The sequence below is a fragment of the Hippopotamus amphibius genome, chromosome 4 (genome assembly GCF_030028045.1).
Source record: "Hippopotamus amphibius kiboko isolate mHipAmp2 chromosome 4, mHipAmp2.hap2, whole genome shotgun sequence".
NCBI classification, from domain to species: Eukaryota; Metazoa; Chordata; class Mammalia; order Artiodactyla; family Hippopotamidae; genus Hippopotamus; species Hippopotamus amphibius.
This window is the reverse complement of record NC_080189.1, coordinates 55,298,631-55,317,059: the sequence shown is the minus strand read 5'-3', so window position 1 is coordinate 55,317,059 and position 18,429 is coordinate 55,298,631. Positions and strand designations below refer to the sequence as shown.

At 37.8% G+C, this 18,429-nt stretch overlaps 1 protein-coding gene across 4 annotated transcripts; it reads right to left on the bottom strand.

Annotated features, from left to right (window-relative positions):
• Positions 1-2,375: 2,375 nt before the first annotated feature.
• On the bottom strand, positions 2,376-12,253 carry CLDN12 (claudin 12). 4 transcript variants are annotated; one of them, XM_057733533.1, is made up of 3 exons: positions 12,170-12,253; positions 10,610-10,699; positions 2,376-5,647 (listed from the first exon to the last, which is right to left on the bottom strand). In XM_057733533.1, the coding sequence occupies exon 3, from the start codon at positions 5,612-5,614 to the stop codon at positions 4,880-4,882; it is 735 nt and encodes a 244-aa protein (XP_057589516.1). In that variant the 5' UTR covers positions 5,615-5,647; positions 10,610-10,699; positions 12,170-12,253; the 3' UTR covers positions 2,376-4,879. The 4 variants fall into 4 exon arrangements, 3 of the variants coding, with proteins under 3 accessions (XP_057589516.1, XP_057589515.1, XP_057589517.1); XM_057733532.1 differs by lacking the exons at positions 10,610-10,699; positions 12,170-12,253 and adding an exon at positions 9,836-10,019; XM_057733534.1 differs by lacking the exons at positions 10,610-10,699; positions 12,170-12,253 and adding an exon at positions 7,911-9,816.
• Between the last annotated feature and the right edge of the window lie 6,176 nt (positions 12,254-18,429).

Sequence of the window (18,429 nt, the reverse complement as noted above, 5' to 3'; positions counted from 1 at the left end):
TATAGTAGTGCTTTTTCTCAGAGTTCCACAGTCCTGCAGTGGGGTTTTAAAGGGCTCTGGCATGCTATGGCACTGACACAGAATCTTCCTGGGCTGGAGGGTGGTGAGACACCCACCAGGGACAGGGAGAGTGACTTTCTCCTAGAAAGGTTACTCCAGTGCAGCGGAGCGGAAGGAAGGGAAGACAGCCCTTAGGCTAGCCTATCAGTATACTTCAGGACTGAAGATATTGCTAATCAATGAAAAGGACAACTAATTAAGATCCCATGAGTCCCGTGGTTCTGTCACTTCGATTTTCTCTCTCTTCTGCAAGGACCTTACCTTTTAATTTTTTTCTAGAGAAACCTGACACAAGCTCTTCAAATTCTCTCCTAAAAAGTTATTGTATGAAATATTTTAGAAACAGCTTAGACTGTTTTTAAGCTTTTTTATAAAAATGAAGAGGTACAAGATCAGAAGAGGTAGAGGAGGCAAAAAGCAAAAGTGGAACTGACGAGCTGCACGTTTCCTCAAGATTAGTCTCAAGCTATGTATTTTTAATAGAAACACCACAAAAGCAATGATCTGACCTTCTCACTGCATTATATCAGGAGGTGCATGGTGTTGGTTTTTTGTAATATTGGTTATAAATTTAATCACTTGGTTAAGGCTGTGTCTGCCAGGTTTATCCACTAATAAAGTTACTATTTTTCCCTCTGAAATGAGTATCTAATTTGTGCAGCAGTATTTTGAGACTAGATAAATATCCTTTTCCTCATGAAACTTTCACCAACTAGTTTTAATTCTATTGATGTTTTCCCAATTCCATCTATTTATTATTTGGTATTTTACTGTAAGAAACAGCTTTTTCTTCCCATTTATATCAGTAGGCATGCATGGATTTTTGCTTTATTCAACAGATTATAACCCATTACTATTGTTTATTTTGATGCTCAGATTGTCCCAGATTTGGCCAGTGGGAACCTATTTAAGCTTGCTCCTGTGTAATCTGATACGCCCCCATCATTCTGTGCGGGGAGCAGCCCTGAGAAAGGGGTCATGCTCCCAGGACATGGCCCTGGGAGCTGCCTTAATTCAAGGATTTGTGTAAAACAAACATAGCTCTCTGTCCCGCCACCCCTGACCTTGAGTATGTGCTTAAACAAAGAGCATGTGATTCCTTGGGCTGCAGTATGTGTTCCCACAGACTCCTTATCGTATGAGAACATCCTGAGACCATGTAGGGTACAAGCTACTACGCAAGTTCCTGGTGCCCTTGAAGAGATAGAACAAGTTACAACAAAGGAGTCATTTCTTTTGATGTCCCTCTTTGTTCTGAAAGTGTATTAAAGGCCACCGCATAATAAAGAAGTTTGTCAGTTGCCCTAGAGGCTTCTGATCCTCTTGACCCCATCTTTTGTCTGTCTTTCTTTATTTCCTAGCCGAGTCGTGTTTGCCTAAGGACCTGATCGATTTTGCCGGCAGGCTCCGGCATCTTTGAGCATTTCCTTTTATGGAAGACGATGTGTTGGACTCATGTTGGACTCATCTTGTACTTTTCCTACCCCAGGACTGGAATCAGCCTTTTCTCCAAGGAGCTCTGTGTTGGATGTATTTTTAAAAATTGGTCTTGGATAGTGGTGGCAAGTCATCTGTATTTCTCACTTCTGGTTGGTGAATCAGTCTCCTGTGAATTAAGTTAGCATGAAGAGTTTCTCTAGCATTTTAGCCACCTCAGTGAGCCTGTGAAACTGAGAGGCAGGCTCTGGACTGTGGTGCATTAGAATAATCAGCTAGCTATGGGGATGGCCAGCCTGAAGCAGCTTCAGATTTCCAGTGCAACACATGGCTCTGGCATCTAATGTCCTACCAGAGAGCTGTGGGTTCAGTGAGGAGTGCATGTGAATGCTATCACCAGGGGGCAAAAAAACTAAATGTTCATTCCAGGTTCCAGAATTGAGGTGACTTACCTGTTTGGACAGCTTTTCCTGGTAATGTCAAGTTCTGAAGAGTAAGGAAAGATCCTCCCACTTAACCATTTGAGAACTCCCAACCTCCAAGATCACAGACCATTGGAAAACTCCACTGATGAGGCAAGTCTGGCACATTTGACTTTATTTAGTATTTTTTTGTGGAATGTTGAAATAGTCCAGTGAACTCCCAAGACCACTCATGGAAATGAAGAGTCTTGATGCTTCTGAAATAATAATACCGAATTTTCTGATTCCTTTCCAATTGCTATTTTACAGGGCTTTAATTGGGGCTGTGTCTTTTTCAATTTGCACATGTTTGAGAAACATTTCTCAAAATATTTCACTTTAAAACACTGACGAAAATGAGGAAACAGAAACTTGTAAAAATACATCTTTTAATAAACATCAAGAAGTACAGTGCAGTCTTATTGAGGTTTTACATTGCAGTTTACAGCAAACATAGTATCTATTATAGAGTATATTTATTTACAAGTAAACTCAGGGTTTTTTTCTTCCATGGTTGGATAAACCAAATCTGGGATCATACTACATTTATGGTTTTCCAAGCTTCTGTAAAAGGCCTTTAACATTAAGAGACTTGTAACAACAAAAAAGATATTCCCCATCACAATGACAGCCCGACTAATGCTCAAAAGTTATTAAAAAGAATTATAAATACTTGATTTCCTTTGATGGCTTTGAAGAATAGCTCCTGATAGCAAATCTGAAATATTAACAATACTAAAGGAAACAATTTCTTTTGCCAAGTGAATACATAGTAAATACTAATTAGAGGCTACAGATTATGAAAAGAATCCAAGAGATTCTTGTAGGAAAAGTTTAACATTTTATATATATGATCCCATGGACTAAAAACTGTCTAGAATGTTAATGGCTGAGTCTGCTTTTAAACATTGCTTATACAAAGAATGGTGGGATTCTTGACACTTCTGGAAAAATTCAGTGAGAGGGGGCAGAAATTAATTAGCAAAGGGGGAAATTAATATTAATCTCAAAATTCTGCCTGCCATTGTCTTGGAATGATTAAGACTCAGCTACAGAGAGAAGAGTTAAAAGCAGAAGAGTTAAAAGGTGAACTGGAAAAAATCAGAAGCTATAGCCAAAAAACCATAGTTTTGCATGCTTTCAACTGTTGACATTTAAAAATTATACAACTGGATTTACTTGCTATATACATAAACTAGTGTTTGGAATAAGAAACAAAAGTACCACTTACATCCACAGAAGTACCAGAAGCATAATCAGATTTGCAAAAGAGAGACAATAATCTGTTAACCATGCAACTAGCTGTTTGTGGAATTTGTAATGGGTAACAGAACGAAATCCCCATGGACACAGTACTAACGTGTAGCATATTACATCAAATAAGCAGCTCAAATTCATAAGGGTAAAGACCCAATATCCCTGAATTTCTAAGCATTCATCTTGGTGTTAACATTGTTTCCTCTAAATGTTACCCCATTAGAAGAGAGATTTTAAATATTCCTCCTGCTTTAACACATCAACATACTTTCAGAGGTGAAAAGGGAACAATTTTTTTTTAAACCACTTTTGCCCATCCATTTTCATGAATCTGATATCATGTTGTTACAGTGTCTAGGCTAAGGTAAGTGCTCTAAAGGATGCAACAAATTGAATTTCTGGGTTCCAAATATTGCTGGTATTGTACAATAAGCCTGTATGCCAGAAAGCCATGTCTCTGGGTGAAATATATTCCTGGATCAATAACTGAGAAGTGAAGACCAGCTGCCACTGAAGTCAGACTGTTACCTAATTGTCAGATAACAGTTTGATCTTCTCTATTAAATTAAAATTTCTTAATAGATGGGACCAGATCTCATACTCTGCATGTATCCTCTATAGCACCTAGTAAAGTGTTGGGCAAAGATATACGCTCAAGCAAATAATCAATGGGGGCAGGAACTGAATCAAGGGTGAATGTGGTCATGGTGAAGCCATGCCTCATGTCACCCATCACCCAAAAGGCAGTTACCAGGATGAATCTCCGGTGTTGTCACTGAAGAACAGATGCTCATCCCCTACCACTGTCTAAAGGAGAACCAACCACTTGGGCCTCTTTATTTCTTTCTCTTGGTCACTAAGAGAGTATACATGGGCATGAGTACCACTTGGTGGATGATACCTAAAAAAGTTTTTCTGCCTCAGAGGAAGCACCACTCCATCACATGGCACATTTTAACTCTAATAATACAACTTATAGAACTATTAGCTTTTAAAATTATGTTAAATGTTATCCATACTAATAGATATTTTAAATGTTAGGCTTATTCTCTCTGACATACTTAAAATACATTTTATTTTTAAACACAGGCATGAGGTAGAAGATAAGAACTCACAAAAGAAAGTCATCTTCAAAATACCGAACTCTATTCAATACAATTAGCCCCAAGAAGTAAGAAAAGTTATAGCATAAGCTGGTAGACTGGCTACTGTTAAAATATTACCCTTACCTGAAAAAAAATTTTAAATTTGAAATTGCCCCTTTTTTTCCCCCAATTTAAGGTATTATAGAAAAAGGACAATACACATTCTGAAATATTCACAAGGATCTTATACAACAGCTTCTGTTAGCAATCATTTTTCACTTTACTGTGTTGCTCTAAATCACCTCAATTGAGACACAGGTCCTTTTCACGTAAATAACTGATCAGGTATCAACCTGGAGGTTAAAAATCCTTCTAGCATAAGAAGCAAGATAAAAGGAATGATTCACATTTGAAATATTGTACTTTTCATAAAAACTAGCAGCACTTCATCCCACCAAGACATACAAATTTGGCTTCATTGACTGATCAGAAACAAAGGAAAATGTACATAGGTCCAAAACAGCTCCTTGCACAAGGGAAATGTGAGGCCCCAAGTTTTCTTTAGCAACTATGTCCCCATTAGGTGGTGTGTGAAACTACTGGAATGTCGATCTCGATGGCAGAAAGGCGAGAGCGTGCTGAATAGGGCTGTGAATATGTATGCATACTGGGAGGATGGGAGTACAGTGGTTGCCAGAAAGGAGAAGGTAAAGATTTGCATGCACAGTACCAAATAAATAGTAGAAGGGAAGTCATAAACAAGCCCCCAGCACTAGCAATAGTGACATATACTGCATAGTCAAACATAAAGACTGGCTCAAACTTCTTGTTCAGGTGGATGTTATAAAAGATGACCCAGATGGATGGGGAGAGGCTCACAGTACCCGCCAGGAAAAACAGCAGCCCAGCCACCAGGTGGCAGCCTGCACTATTGACCAGACACTTGGCCAGTTTGATGTTGGGCACTGAGGACCTGAAGGCTGTGTTACACATTCCAATCAAGCAGAGCAGCAGGGCCCCCACTGCGATCAGGATGCTGAGGGGCAGGGCAAACTGGAGGACCCGCAAGTCCAGCTGGTCAACTGATGAGTACCAGGTAGTGTCGTACATCAGGCAGTCATTGCCTCCGTCGTACCGGGCACACTTCACCCACAAGCCTGTATAAACAGTCAGGTTCTTCTCGTTCCTGTTGAACGTGATCAGTCGTAATTTTCTCCAGTTGGGAAGCAGAGTCCCCGCAAAGAGGCCTGCTACCGAGGCGATTCCACACAGGAAGGAGAGGACTGTGGCTGCATGGACATCCCGACAGCCCATGGCAGGCAAGCTTGTGCAGTACTGCCAGTCAGACTAGGGGGTGACACACAAGAGGACAAATCACGAGGGGACAATAGGAGAGCAGAGCAGGAAGGGTGCTGCTGACTGGAAACACAACCAATGACGTCAATACAAACAGGGAAATTCTGTGCCTTGTCTCCTCTCCATGTACAATATGAATGTATATAAGCACATGCTTGCTTACTACTGACTGGGTCAGATAGCAACTAAAGTCTTCACACACGAGTATTTTTCTACATAGTGAATCAGAGGATCAACCAAAATAATTTCAAATTCTCTTAACATCATATTTGAAATTCTCTCAGGTGTCGAAAGTCACTCATTCGACACCCACATACCAAGCACTTTGATGTGTCAGACACTCAAATATATAGGGTCAGAGCACTCATCAACCATCAACTACAAACAACACACATTCAGCCTCAAATGCTCAAGCAAATGTAAAATGAGAATAGCATAAAAGACAAAGGCGTAGGGAAAAAAGCTCTACATGGCAGCCAAGTGGCTGAAGGCAGACTCTGAGCCAGACTGCTTGTGTTCTAATCCCCACTTCCTCACTTACTAGCCAAGTGAGCTTGGGTCAGCAACAATACTTCTGTGTGCCTCATTTTCCTCATCTTTAAAATGGGAAAAGAAACCGTGCCTACCTCACAGGGTTTTCTAAGTATTCAATGCGTTAATATAACGTCAATGCTTAAAATTACATCTGGCACCTTGTAAGTGTGATGAGTGTTAACTAGTTCTTAGCACTCAGTGATCAGCTCAGTGCTTGGCTTCCTGGAGCAGTTCAAAGAACATTTGTTGAGTAAACGTTAAATAAGAAAAAGCAAACATTTCATTCCTATATACCAGGCATACCGGAAAATCACAAAATGTAAATAGATTCCTCTCCAAATGAAAAAGAGAGAACAAAGGTCCCTGAAATGATTCTGCTCAACTACTGCCTGGCTGGTTCAAGAGGACTGGCATGCTTTTCAGGTTATTAAACTATTGGTTATTGGTTATTATACTGATATACTACTATTGGTTAGTCTACTATTACTGCTCTTATAAGATGAACACAAAGATCTCTGAAGTAATGACAACCTATTTCTACTAATGCTATTATAAAGAAAAGGGAAAAAAGTAGTCAGGTCTTTCACGTCAAATTAAAAGGCTGTGTTCTTTTTCTGTATATGACAAATTATAAAAAGCAGTATACTATTCAGCTTTATTTCTTCGAGAGTTTGAAACTCGCTCTCCCAACATCACTTAAATGTATTTTCTCTGCCTTCTATCATGCCTTCTATGAGGCAACAGAACAGACTTTAATTTGCTGTATATTTAATCCAATCAAATGAATGAGGAATAACTTTACTAGCAGAAAACATACACGTGTACATACCTACATACTCAACGTATATATAAGTGTACAATATAAAAATCAGTTTAAGCACAAGTGACCATTTTTGAAAGTCCACAAGTTAAGCATAACTAGTTCTAAGTTTCTCTGTTCTTAGTTTACTACTTGTTTATCATGTTGTCTTCTGTCAATATTACCAAATGTAGTAACTGTTCAAGAAAATGTTAAGGATGAAAATACTTAAAACAGAGGAATTATGGTCCAAATTTATTTTTTTCCTGCAAATTTTAAATGCTTAATTTTTGCAACCAACCAACCATCTTTGACCAACAATGGAAACTCTGGTGCAGGTTTGAGGATGTTCACACAGGAAAATGCCACTACTGATGTCAGTCTCTGGAATCCAGCTTCCTGTTGGTTTCTGCTCATTTGCCTGTCTCCCTAGTATACTAGGAGCAATGTGCACAGTGCCTGGCACACAAGTCATTTTAGGAATATTTGAATAAATAAATACTGGGCCCTGACCTAAGGCCACAGCAAATCACAAAGGTAGGCTATTAATGATGTAGAACTGGACAAAGAAGTTGCCATTACTAAGCAATCGTTCATTCAACAGGTATTTAACTGAGTATCTAGCACATGCAAAACACTGTTAGGCTCTAGAGGGACACTGAGGCCATGAAGACCTGGACCTTGCCCTAGTGTGTTAACAGTCACACTGAGGGAAAGAACATGCTGTTTTGTAAGAACTCAAAATACTGATAATGAAAGAGGTGTCTGATGACTACATACCAAGTGATTATTGTTAGGTATTAAGCAAAGTGACCCAATAAGATACTTGTTCATAAAAGTGTATCATTTGGGGTTAGAGAAAAAAACTGAGCAATGAAAGAGAATGTGAAGATTTAATCAATGTTGTGAAGACATAATTACCCCAGTTTCTTTCAAAGCTTCAGAAGTCCTTCAGATAACCCATGCAAAGTCCTAACCCAATTACAATCCCTTCCTGCTTTCAGAGGTAGGGGATAAATACTTGGAGTATCAATGTAATCGAGATTTCTTCAATCAAGCTGCCCTGTACCCCTGATTCCTACATCACAAATGGAATGAGAAACAAGATCAGGATGAATGACTCTGTTATTAATAAATAAATTTCTGTAGTCCTTAGCCTACAGACTATCAAATGACACTAACAAACAGAGGTCGGTCAACAGCCAATATCTATTTCAGTATCAAGTGTGTTCAAATTTATCCTGCATCAAATCAATATAAGTGTTATATCAGTCCCCTGAATTTGCTTCTGCTGAAGTATTCTTCGCTCGGATCCCAGAGACTAACTAAAAGTCCTATTTTAGAGCGCCAACAAATAAATACACCATAGCGTTTTTCAGAAGGGAAATACTATTAACCTCAGTTTAACTAAATTTCAATCTCAGTGCTGGAACTAATGTTCTCGCTCTTTGTAACATCCTTTGGCTGCTTTACTTTTTATACCCTGCTCTTACTCCACATATGTATGATTTTATGGTAAGTAGTATATCCCACCAGAGGGATGAAGTAACATTTTATAGGGATAGTTGGGAGAAGGGATATGTTTAGTGATTTAAAACTGAAAGATAATGCTGACTCCTGGAGCTATACCAGTTAATTTCAAATCTGGAATAATTTTTTCAAATGCAAATCTGATCATTTCACTACATTTCTTACCATTCAGTAGCTTCCTATTGAATAGCTTCCTCAGAATAAAGTTTCAGATCTTTCCCATAGTTTCCAGAGTTTTAAACCTCACAATCTGGTTCCTGCCAGATTCTCAGTCTTATTGTGTCACTCTCCCACCTTGCATATTACAGTCTATGTAGCCATACTGCTTTTCTTTTAACTTCTCAAATTTTGTTCTTTAATTTGGCTAAGGGTTTTTTCTCATGCTATTTTTCCTCCTAGAACTTTCTTAATCCCATCCTATTCTTTGCTTAGCTAACACGTACTCATCTTTCTGGTTTCCAGGGAGGCTGGCCCTAAACCTCCCATCTCCTCCCGAACCCTTCACCTTTCCCCTGCCCCTAGTTACACGCTCTGGTTGCACCTTTGTACTTTTTCTTTGGTAGCAGTGATTATGCTTCTATTCCCTGCTCAGTGTTTATCCTTCTCACCAGACTGTAAATTCCAGGAGGACAGAGAGCCTTCTGTTTTATTCACTGTGTCCGACACTGGCACATAGAAGGCACTCAATTATTTGTTGAATGAATGAACAATCAAACAAATGGAAGGTATGTATGAGTATGGTCAGGACACAGAAAGTTATAAATTTGCTCCAGGATCAGTTCCACTCATTTCATTCATTCATATCTTGTATTCTGAAGCCTCCAAACTGCTTCTAGAATGTGCCCCTACTTTCTATTCTTTATTGGCCAAAGTCTCTCCCATTTTTAAAAAAAAGTTCATTTTCTTCCCCCAGAAACTTCTCAAGAAAGATGAGGCCATTCCCAGGTATTTATATACAGCCTATGCTTTCAGAAACACATATCTAAGTTTGGCAACACCAGTTAACTTCCACAGTGGTTAGAGATTCAATCAATTATGGTTCTGTTGATTCTCATGTTTTCAACTTAACAGGTATGTTACATACAGGATGTGCCCCTTGCCATTAAGACTGGTTCATATATCAAATTAATGTCTGTTTATCAAAGTTAAAACAATTTATAATATTTGTATTTATATTTCCTCTTTAAAATATTTCTCCCAATGAGGAAAAAAATAAACATCTTTTTGCCATATGAAAACCCCTTATTAGCAACTGTAGCAAACATGCAAGGCTAAGAACACACTTTAACAACCTGAGGAGCACCCATGAACACTACCTGGGTGATAGTCTTGAGCTGGGTTGTATATACAGATGTGTGGGCTTGCTGTTTCCATCTGGGAGTCAGCTTGGTATTGTAACTCATATGCCAGTCATAAACTACCATTTGCAAATAGGGCAAGTCACCTATGTCCTCTGCATCTCAAATTTCTCAAGTGTCCCCCAAGGTAGTTGTGAGATCATAAATAGTAAAGCCCTTTGTAAAACAGAATAGGGTCAGAAATTTAAGTTTGTAATGATTATTGGTAGGTTTATTTGAGAGCATTCTCTTTCAGAGTAGTTACTGACCAAATCGGATAAGAACTGTTCAACACATCCACTTCACATCTGTCATTTGACTGTTTCGCAATGACTTGCAGAAAAATAGATGGATAAATTTTGGTACACGAATGTTATCAAAGATATTTCAAATAAAAATATTTTCAAAAGGATATCTTTCCTGTAGTTTTGAATAGAGTTCAAAGAAGTTTGGAGCAAGAATAGTGGCTAAGAGCTTTAAGAATTTCCAGATCCATTACTGTATTTTTTCAGGGACAATTCTAAGGAATAGCTATATGAGAACACATCTATAACAGCTGCTATATTAATCCTTGGTAGTAACACTAGCATTCCCTTTTACCTGTAATTTGGGTTTTCTTAGAAACTGTATATCATCAACATAGCACTTGGAATGGAGGTCAGTCCTATAACTTTATTTTGCTAAACAAGAGAAAAAAGTGCCATCTGAAATATGGCAGCAAAAGGAAGAGGTATAATCAAGGAATGTACTTACTCTTTGAGGTACTTGCTAGTTCTAAAACAACTTTAATCAACTTAGAAGAAATATGTGTACGTCTGAACACACAGCAGAGATGATCTGGGCCTAAAGAAATAGGAAAAGTACTCCAAATTAATATAGCACTTCTTTAAAAACTCAATTTGAATTCACATGGAACTAGGAAAAATAATTAGCAATCATCTGAAACCAGTGAAATCTTAATCCAAAAAAGGTGGGCAATAAGTTAAAAAAAGGTAGTTTATTCATAAATTCACACAATATCTATATGTGAGATACAGAAGAAAAAATTAACTCTCATTTTGTGATTCGAGAAGATAGGAAAAATAAGGGTAAAAGTCACTTTACTGACTTGGAAATAGATGATCAACATTTAATGAATTTTTCAGATCCATTCATGACTACAGTGAAAGAAAAAAGAGGGCTGATGAAACACTCAGTGTGACTGTCTTGGCATAAAAGACATTCATGACGCTTCTTTTATACCTGTTAAAAAGATATTGACAACAAAACTAGTCCAAGTTGATTTGCACTGTGCCTCCCAAAATTTGCATCTAGAATGTTTTTTTTTTGAGTTTATAGTTCCACCAATAGCTCAACCCACCATTTAAATGTTTCCATATATCTTAAGCATCAACAACCTCCTCTTCAAACACTACCTCAAATAGGAGGATGAGAAGGAAAACTTGTAAACACCTGAGAACTTCCTGGATTAACGCTCATATCACTAGCCCTACCATGATCATTAAGTGAATGGTGTCCCAACAGTCTGCACGGAAATGACTTCAATAAGGATCTTTTTGGGTTTTTCTGCTTTTTGTTTTCTCTTTTCCAAATATATGTCTGGATTGGTTTCAAGCACAACTGCTCATTCCAAAGTTAAGTGAAATCGTTTTTACAATAGAAAACACACAACAGGGTCTCTGAGCAATCATTTTTTAGTGGGGTCACCAAGTGTGGCGTTCTAACGTCGTGACTGGCCTCTTGGCAAAGCTTGTAACACAGAACTTGGGCTTCAGAGGAGAGCAAACTAAGCTTCCAGAGACGCCCCTTCCCCCCACCCCCCTCTCACTCCCTTTGAGTTGTGTCCTCAGGAGCACCAGACCTGGCAGAAAGAAAGAGGGAGGAGAAAAAAAAAAAAAGCTTTCTTGGTTAGAGCCAATGGAAAGAGACCGCAACAGTGACTAAGAACGCTCTCAGAACCAGGCTACCCCTGCAATACTGAGTGCGTTTGAACCGCGAGCAGGTCATCATTACACAACGAGCATGGGCTGCTAATTCAAAAATAGCAACCTGCAGCCCCACACCGCACCCTCGGCCGGCCAAGCCCCAAGCCGTTGGCTGCCCCGGCCAGACACCTGGACATTTTCATACTCCTGGGTCCAAAATTTTTTAGAGCTCTACCAAATACCTCCTCAGGACTCAGTGTTCGCGTCCACAAATGTGGTCAGCATTTTTCACCGCTGAATGACTCCCCTCGTGTAGGCAACCTTACACAAAATCCTCAACTACTTATGCAAAAGACCCAGAAATCGGAATCTTCTTGACCACACCTACCTGTCTCTCACACCCAAGCCATTTCACTCGCCCACACAGAGGAGCCTCTTTGCGCGTCTCGCTCTCCGCGTCCCAGGAAGTGCGTTCCCAGAGAGCCGCACTGGAGGTTTCTGGGACTCGTAGGCAGGTTCCCTAAACCGGAATGCCCTGGAAAACTGGGAGACTACAATTCCCAAGACCAACTGGGCTGGCAGTCCCAGGCAATATCCTGCAACCACCTCCCGCCCGTTGCTCCGCTTCCCACCTCTCCCCAGTCCTCTTCAGTTCCGTCCAGGTTTGGGTTATAGGTCTAAAAAAACAGTGAAAGGAAACAAAACTAAAAATAGTTTTGAGTTGGGTACCTAAGTATTTCCCACTAAATGATTTATTTACTACTTTCAGTGGGAAAGGGAGGAAGGGGTCAGAGTGGGTTTTTTTGGTTTTATATCATTTTTTTTTTCACCTGCTGTTTCTCAAGTAACTTTAATTCAAAACAATCAATATGTCATTGAGGCATATTTGGAGGTAGCCTGCCCTGGGCAGATGCTGAAGTGTCATGATCACAAACACACATAAATGGAGATAAAGTAAATGTGGTAAATACTGATAATTGTTAAATCTAGAGAGATTAAGTATACGGGTGTTCATTGTACTATTCAAATTCTCTGTATCTTTGATCATTTTCAGGATAAAAAGTCTGAGAAAAGAAGCATCATAGTTTTAAATGAAAGTAAAGGATAACATCCGTCCCTACCCCACCCTGCCACTGTACAACCTTGGGCAAGTTAAGTAACCTCTTTGTACCTCAGGATCTCTGTAATAATGTATTTATATCAGAAACTGTGGTGAGGATTAAATGAGTTATTATACATAGAAAGTCTATGTGTCTAACACACTATAAGGACTGTACATATTTGCTATGTCCATTTGACATTTTTGTGTTGCTCTAGTAACAACTGGACTACTTGTTAGTAATGAAAAAGGCTAGTATCTGTGCACTGCTACCACTTTCTCATCTGCCTTACTGCTTCAGAGGATGTAGGGTGATTTGAAGCCAGAAGCAATCTGATGCCAAAGCCAGACCCAGAGATTTAACAATGAGTAAGAGGGACAGCATTGGGTGGTAAACGGATCTCTGGGCACAGAAAGGTTCTGGGCTCCAGGCCAGCTCTGGCAAGAGCAGATGGATGATGATGATATGACACAAGATTCTTTGCTCTGAACTTCAGTTCTCTAATCTACAAAACTGTACTGAATCAAATAACTGTGTGCAAAATCATTTTATAATTTATTTCCCAGTCATTGATGAATACTATCTGGTTAGCAGACTTTAGCTGAGATGTATATGTAGTTGATAATAGTTTTTTTAAGCTACAAAAGGAAGGGAAGACAACACTATTTCTAGACTTATTAATCAAGTTCAGGTCTATGGTTAGCCTGCCTTTGCAACAGAAAAGATGAAATGAAATACTTACATACCCTAGTGGCACTAGAATATTGGAATATCAGTCTCAGAAGTATTTTTATTTTAGGTAAGACTTTGGGCAATTAACAATCGTGGCTTCCAAACTCATTGCAATATACCATTCATCTCCAAAATTCTATGAAGATTCTCATTTGGTTACTCTATATTAGTTTCTTATTGCTGCCACAACAAATTACCACAAACTCAGTGGCTTAAAACACTACAAATTTATTATCTTACAGTTCTGGAGGCCAGAAATCTGCCAGGGTCTCCCTAGGCTAGAATCAAGGTGTCAGCAGAGCTGTGTTTTTTTCTGGACTCTCCAGGGAGGTCTCCTTTTCCTTGCCTTCTCCAGTTCCAGGACACTTTTATTCCTTAGCTTGTGGCCCCCTTCCATCTTCAAACGCAGCAGTGACTGGCTGAGTCTTTCATCCAAATCATTTCACTCTACATTCTTCTGCCTCCCTCTTCCAGCTTTCAAGAAGCCTTGTGATTAAAACTGACCCATCCAGACTACCCATGGTAATTTCTCTCTTTTATGGTCATCTGACTTGCAACCTTAATTCTGTAACAGCATATTCAGACTCCAGAGAGGAGGAGGAGGAGATCTTTAGGGGATTATTACTTTGCCTACCACAGTCACTAATAACATCTCTCTGGCTGAATCCAAAAGCTTCTTTTTGGTCCTAATTCTCTTCCATCCGCTACAGGTCTACATTATGCAATTCAGACCACCTTTTTTCCCGAAACTTTTCTTCCTTGGATTTGGAAACATCAACATTTGTACTTTTCTTCTAGTTTATCTGATTAATTCACTGTCCACCAGCTTCTTTCACCTCTTCACATTAAAGTATTTTAACAGTTTCCTTATATTGTCAATTAAAAAACAATAGATACACTGAATATGTACCAAGCACTTTATTATGGATAATCTAACTTAATTACCATAACCTCATATTAATGACAAAGAAATTGAGATGCAGAAAGGTTAAATAATTTGCCCAAAGTCAAGAAGTAAAGTGGTAGACCTTCCTAAAAGGTAGCTTCACTATTCAGAATTCTCTAGACTCAGGACAGTCTATTTTTGGATTTCTGCCTCTAAGATCTTAACTCTAAATGCTCATTGAAGCTATTCCTGAAGTTGGAATGACCTCGTACTATCCTCTTTGCCCACTCAAATCCTACCTACCTCCTCCCTGCTCTGAATATTTGTATCTTTTCTAAACTACACAGTTCAACCTCAAATTGTAAATTAACGTGCACATACTGTTCCTTTTCCATGTATTAGTCATAACTCACCATAGTATTTCTCCAAGTCCATGCCTGAAATTCAGCAAATTTAGATTAATGAAAAAACCCATAAACTTGTTTTATAGGAGACTGTCAAAAATAATAGTTAACGTTATCTGTAATTGGGAAGTTGGCTAAGTATATAGTTTGAAAGTAAATTTTTACTATTAGTTGGGAAGTGTAGAAAGAAAAGAAGGGAAGCATTGTGGCTTGAATGTGTCCCTCAAAAATTCATCTAATGAGGTCCCAGCTCCCTCAGCATACATCAGGATGTAACATTATGTGGAGATAGGGTCTTTACAGAGGTAATCAAGTTAAAAAGAGGTCATTAGTGTTAGTCTTAATCCAACATGACTGGTTTCCTTAGGAAAAGGGGAAATCTGGAGACACGCTCACAGACAGAATGCCATGTAAAGATAAAGGTAAAAATTGGGGTGCTGCTTCTAGAGGCCAAGGAACGCCAAAGATTTCCAGCTAACCACGACTAGCTAGGCGAGTGGCATGGAACAGATTCTCTCTCCAATGCTCTGTGAAGGAATTAATCCTGTTGGCACCTTGATCTCCAACTTCTAGCTGCTAGAACTGTGAGACAGTAGATTTCTGTTGCTGAAGTCCTCAGTTTGTGGTACTTTGTTATGGCAGCCTTAAAAAGGTAATACAGGAAATAAGGGAAGAACGTTCTGGATAAATCAAGCAGTAAGATGTCACTTTAAAAACTGTTAAGGGCGAGAGCAAGGACACCTGTTTCTTGTTTTCGCTTCCTTGTGCTGGAGTTCCACCTTTCTTGGAAAAAAAAAAAAAAACCTGCTAGGAATGTGTAGTCTACTATAACATAAGTAGGATGACAGCCCTTGTTTCTGCTCTTCTTTAATAAAGCTACTAGTGAAGAGAGGAGGGAGCCGGGAGGGTAGGGGTTTGTACAACAGCATTGGCTTAAAGTATAATAATTGAAGGCTTTTTCCTGGAATTGCTTTCAGGTGTTTTAAATTTTTTGTCTTTTACCAGACCTATTATCCCCTCCTCCCACCCCCACTATTTTTAACCCCATGTTTAAAGAGAAACCTGTATGTTAAACATTTGATGAATGTGTTACAAATTTGGCATTATGACATTAATGGTTCTTTAAAGCATGTGAGTTATCTGGTTCATATTTTTATAGGAAAGGCTATGTGTGCTCAATATTGTTCTTACCATTTCTCTTGATCCTGACAGTAATACCAGTTCACAGAAAGATTTGTTTTTGAAACTGAGGCTCAGTTATTATACAGGACTCTTATTTCTCCCCATTAGGATTTGGTTGACCAGGGGCTTTTATTTACTCTGTCATTTAATCATATTTCAAATCCATCCAAAGCCATAAGCTTTTACTCAATATTTGCTCTTGATTTAAAATATTTTCAATCTCCCTCAATTTGTAGCAAGCCATATACAAATAAAACTTAAGGTATGTTTTAACTTTATAATCATATCCTTTTCCTTAATATAAGAAAATTACACCATGGCCTTCCTAAAGCCTTTTATATAGAAGTAATACCAATAATAATGTTATTGGTATTCGGATAACAAATAAGAAAATGAAGGTACTGGTCAGAAGACATTGACAATTTCAGAAAAATATATTGAAATACGTGCCATGAACAAAGGAAGCTCTTGTCCTTTGCTTTCAACTTTCAATGCACTCAGAGTTTACAAAATAAATAGGAAAAAATTGCCTTGCCATATACTGCTCCCGAATTAGTTACAATATAAATTGCATATCCTGTTCTTCAAATTCCAAGTATTTCAAAGGGAAGGATATGATTCAGATAATAGCTATGCTTCACATAGCTTGGTATCTGGGTATCCCAAAGGATTTAATTTCTATTATGAACACTAAAAATATACACAAAAGAGATTACTTCCTTTGGAGTCTTCTAAGTACCCAACAATTATTAATTAAGCAACTGGCATATAATAAGAAATAGAAAAAAATTTTTTTAAATTAAGACAGCCTAAAATTAGTGGTTAGATATGGTCAGAAAAGGTAGTTGAAATTGTCACTGGCTTTTCATCCAACTGAGGCAATCAGCCTACCTTTTCTCCTAAGTTATCCACAAGGAAATACTCCAACTTTACAACATACATACTTTTCTTTCTATTTCTTTAATCTTCTTTTCTCATTTCTATTACCTATTTGAATTTGGTTTTCCTTCAGCTGGCTTGTGACATCCACTCAAAGCTAGATTCCTCTGATATCTTCCCTCTACTTGCTACCTCCAATCACAAAACAGAAAACAAATAGAATGCTTCTCAGAAATATCTCTTTAAGAAAAAAAATAGATATTTTTCATTATCAAACTCTGCAGTAAAGATTGTAGCATATTGTCTGCCAACATTTATCAACTATGTTTATCTCTCAATTCCAAAGATATAAACTTTTGTAAGGCAAATACTTTTTTCCTAATTATAAAATATTTTAGACTCAAGAAAAGGTTAAAACAAACCCAAAACATTCATGTACCTACCATCCAACTTAACAATTTGGACTTCAAAAAAAAATGTTGCCATATTTTTAAAATTAAGTGTCTTTTGCATAAGGTTTACCAACTCATATTATTGCTCACTTTCATTTTGCTTTTTAAGCTATAACTTGTAAGTATATTTATATGCTGTTGCTTTGAAACATTATTTTTAATGTACCTTAATGGTATTACAAATTTCTAGATGGACGTTAACTTTGTTAACTGAGTATTTTATCTGAACTTTGCAAACCCTACGAAACTGCTTGGAAAATACTCCATGTGTTTGTGTACATTTTTTGCAAGAAAAACAAATCTGCAGCTTTCATTAACTTTCTCAAAGGAATCTCTGACCTCTATCCTCACAAAGCAAATGAACACTAAGCTAAAAGAAAATATAACTTGACAAGAAAACTAACTAGATAAAATCTGAAATAAAATACCCTTGACCTAATTTTTCCCATTATGAAAGCATAATTATATAACACATGTTTACCACTTAAAGGAAAACATTAACTTTACAAACAGGTCATCTTGCTATGATAAATAAGAATAATATGGTTATATATTACAGAAAGTAGAATATAATAGATTTCTGAAATTTTTTTTTTCATAGGGGAAATCTTCAGATCCAACCTCACAGTACGGTACACTTAACACTTGACAGTGTCTGGTGGTATAAATTTGTAATTCATGATGGTAAATGAATCTGACATAGTAAGCTCTGCAAGAACTACTGGGACTTGGTAAAAATTTGTTATACACAGTGTACTGATATCCTGGCCATTCAGTACTATAACAATTAAGGATCCAAAAAGTATTTTAAAAGATAAAGTCTTGCTTAAGGACAAAATAAATGGTAGCTAAAATATTTACTTCAAAATAAATCTTTAAGTGTTTAACATTTATTTTTTATAAAATAAAAAATAAATTCAGATTTTCTTCTTTCATTTAGAATAAAAATCAACCATCAGAAAAAGGTAAATAGAGTACACTTTTGGTAAGAAGAAAATACAAATAATGGAATA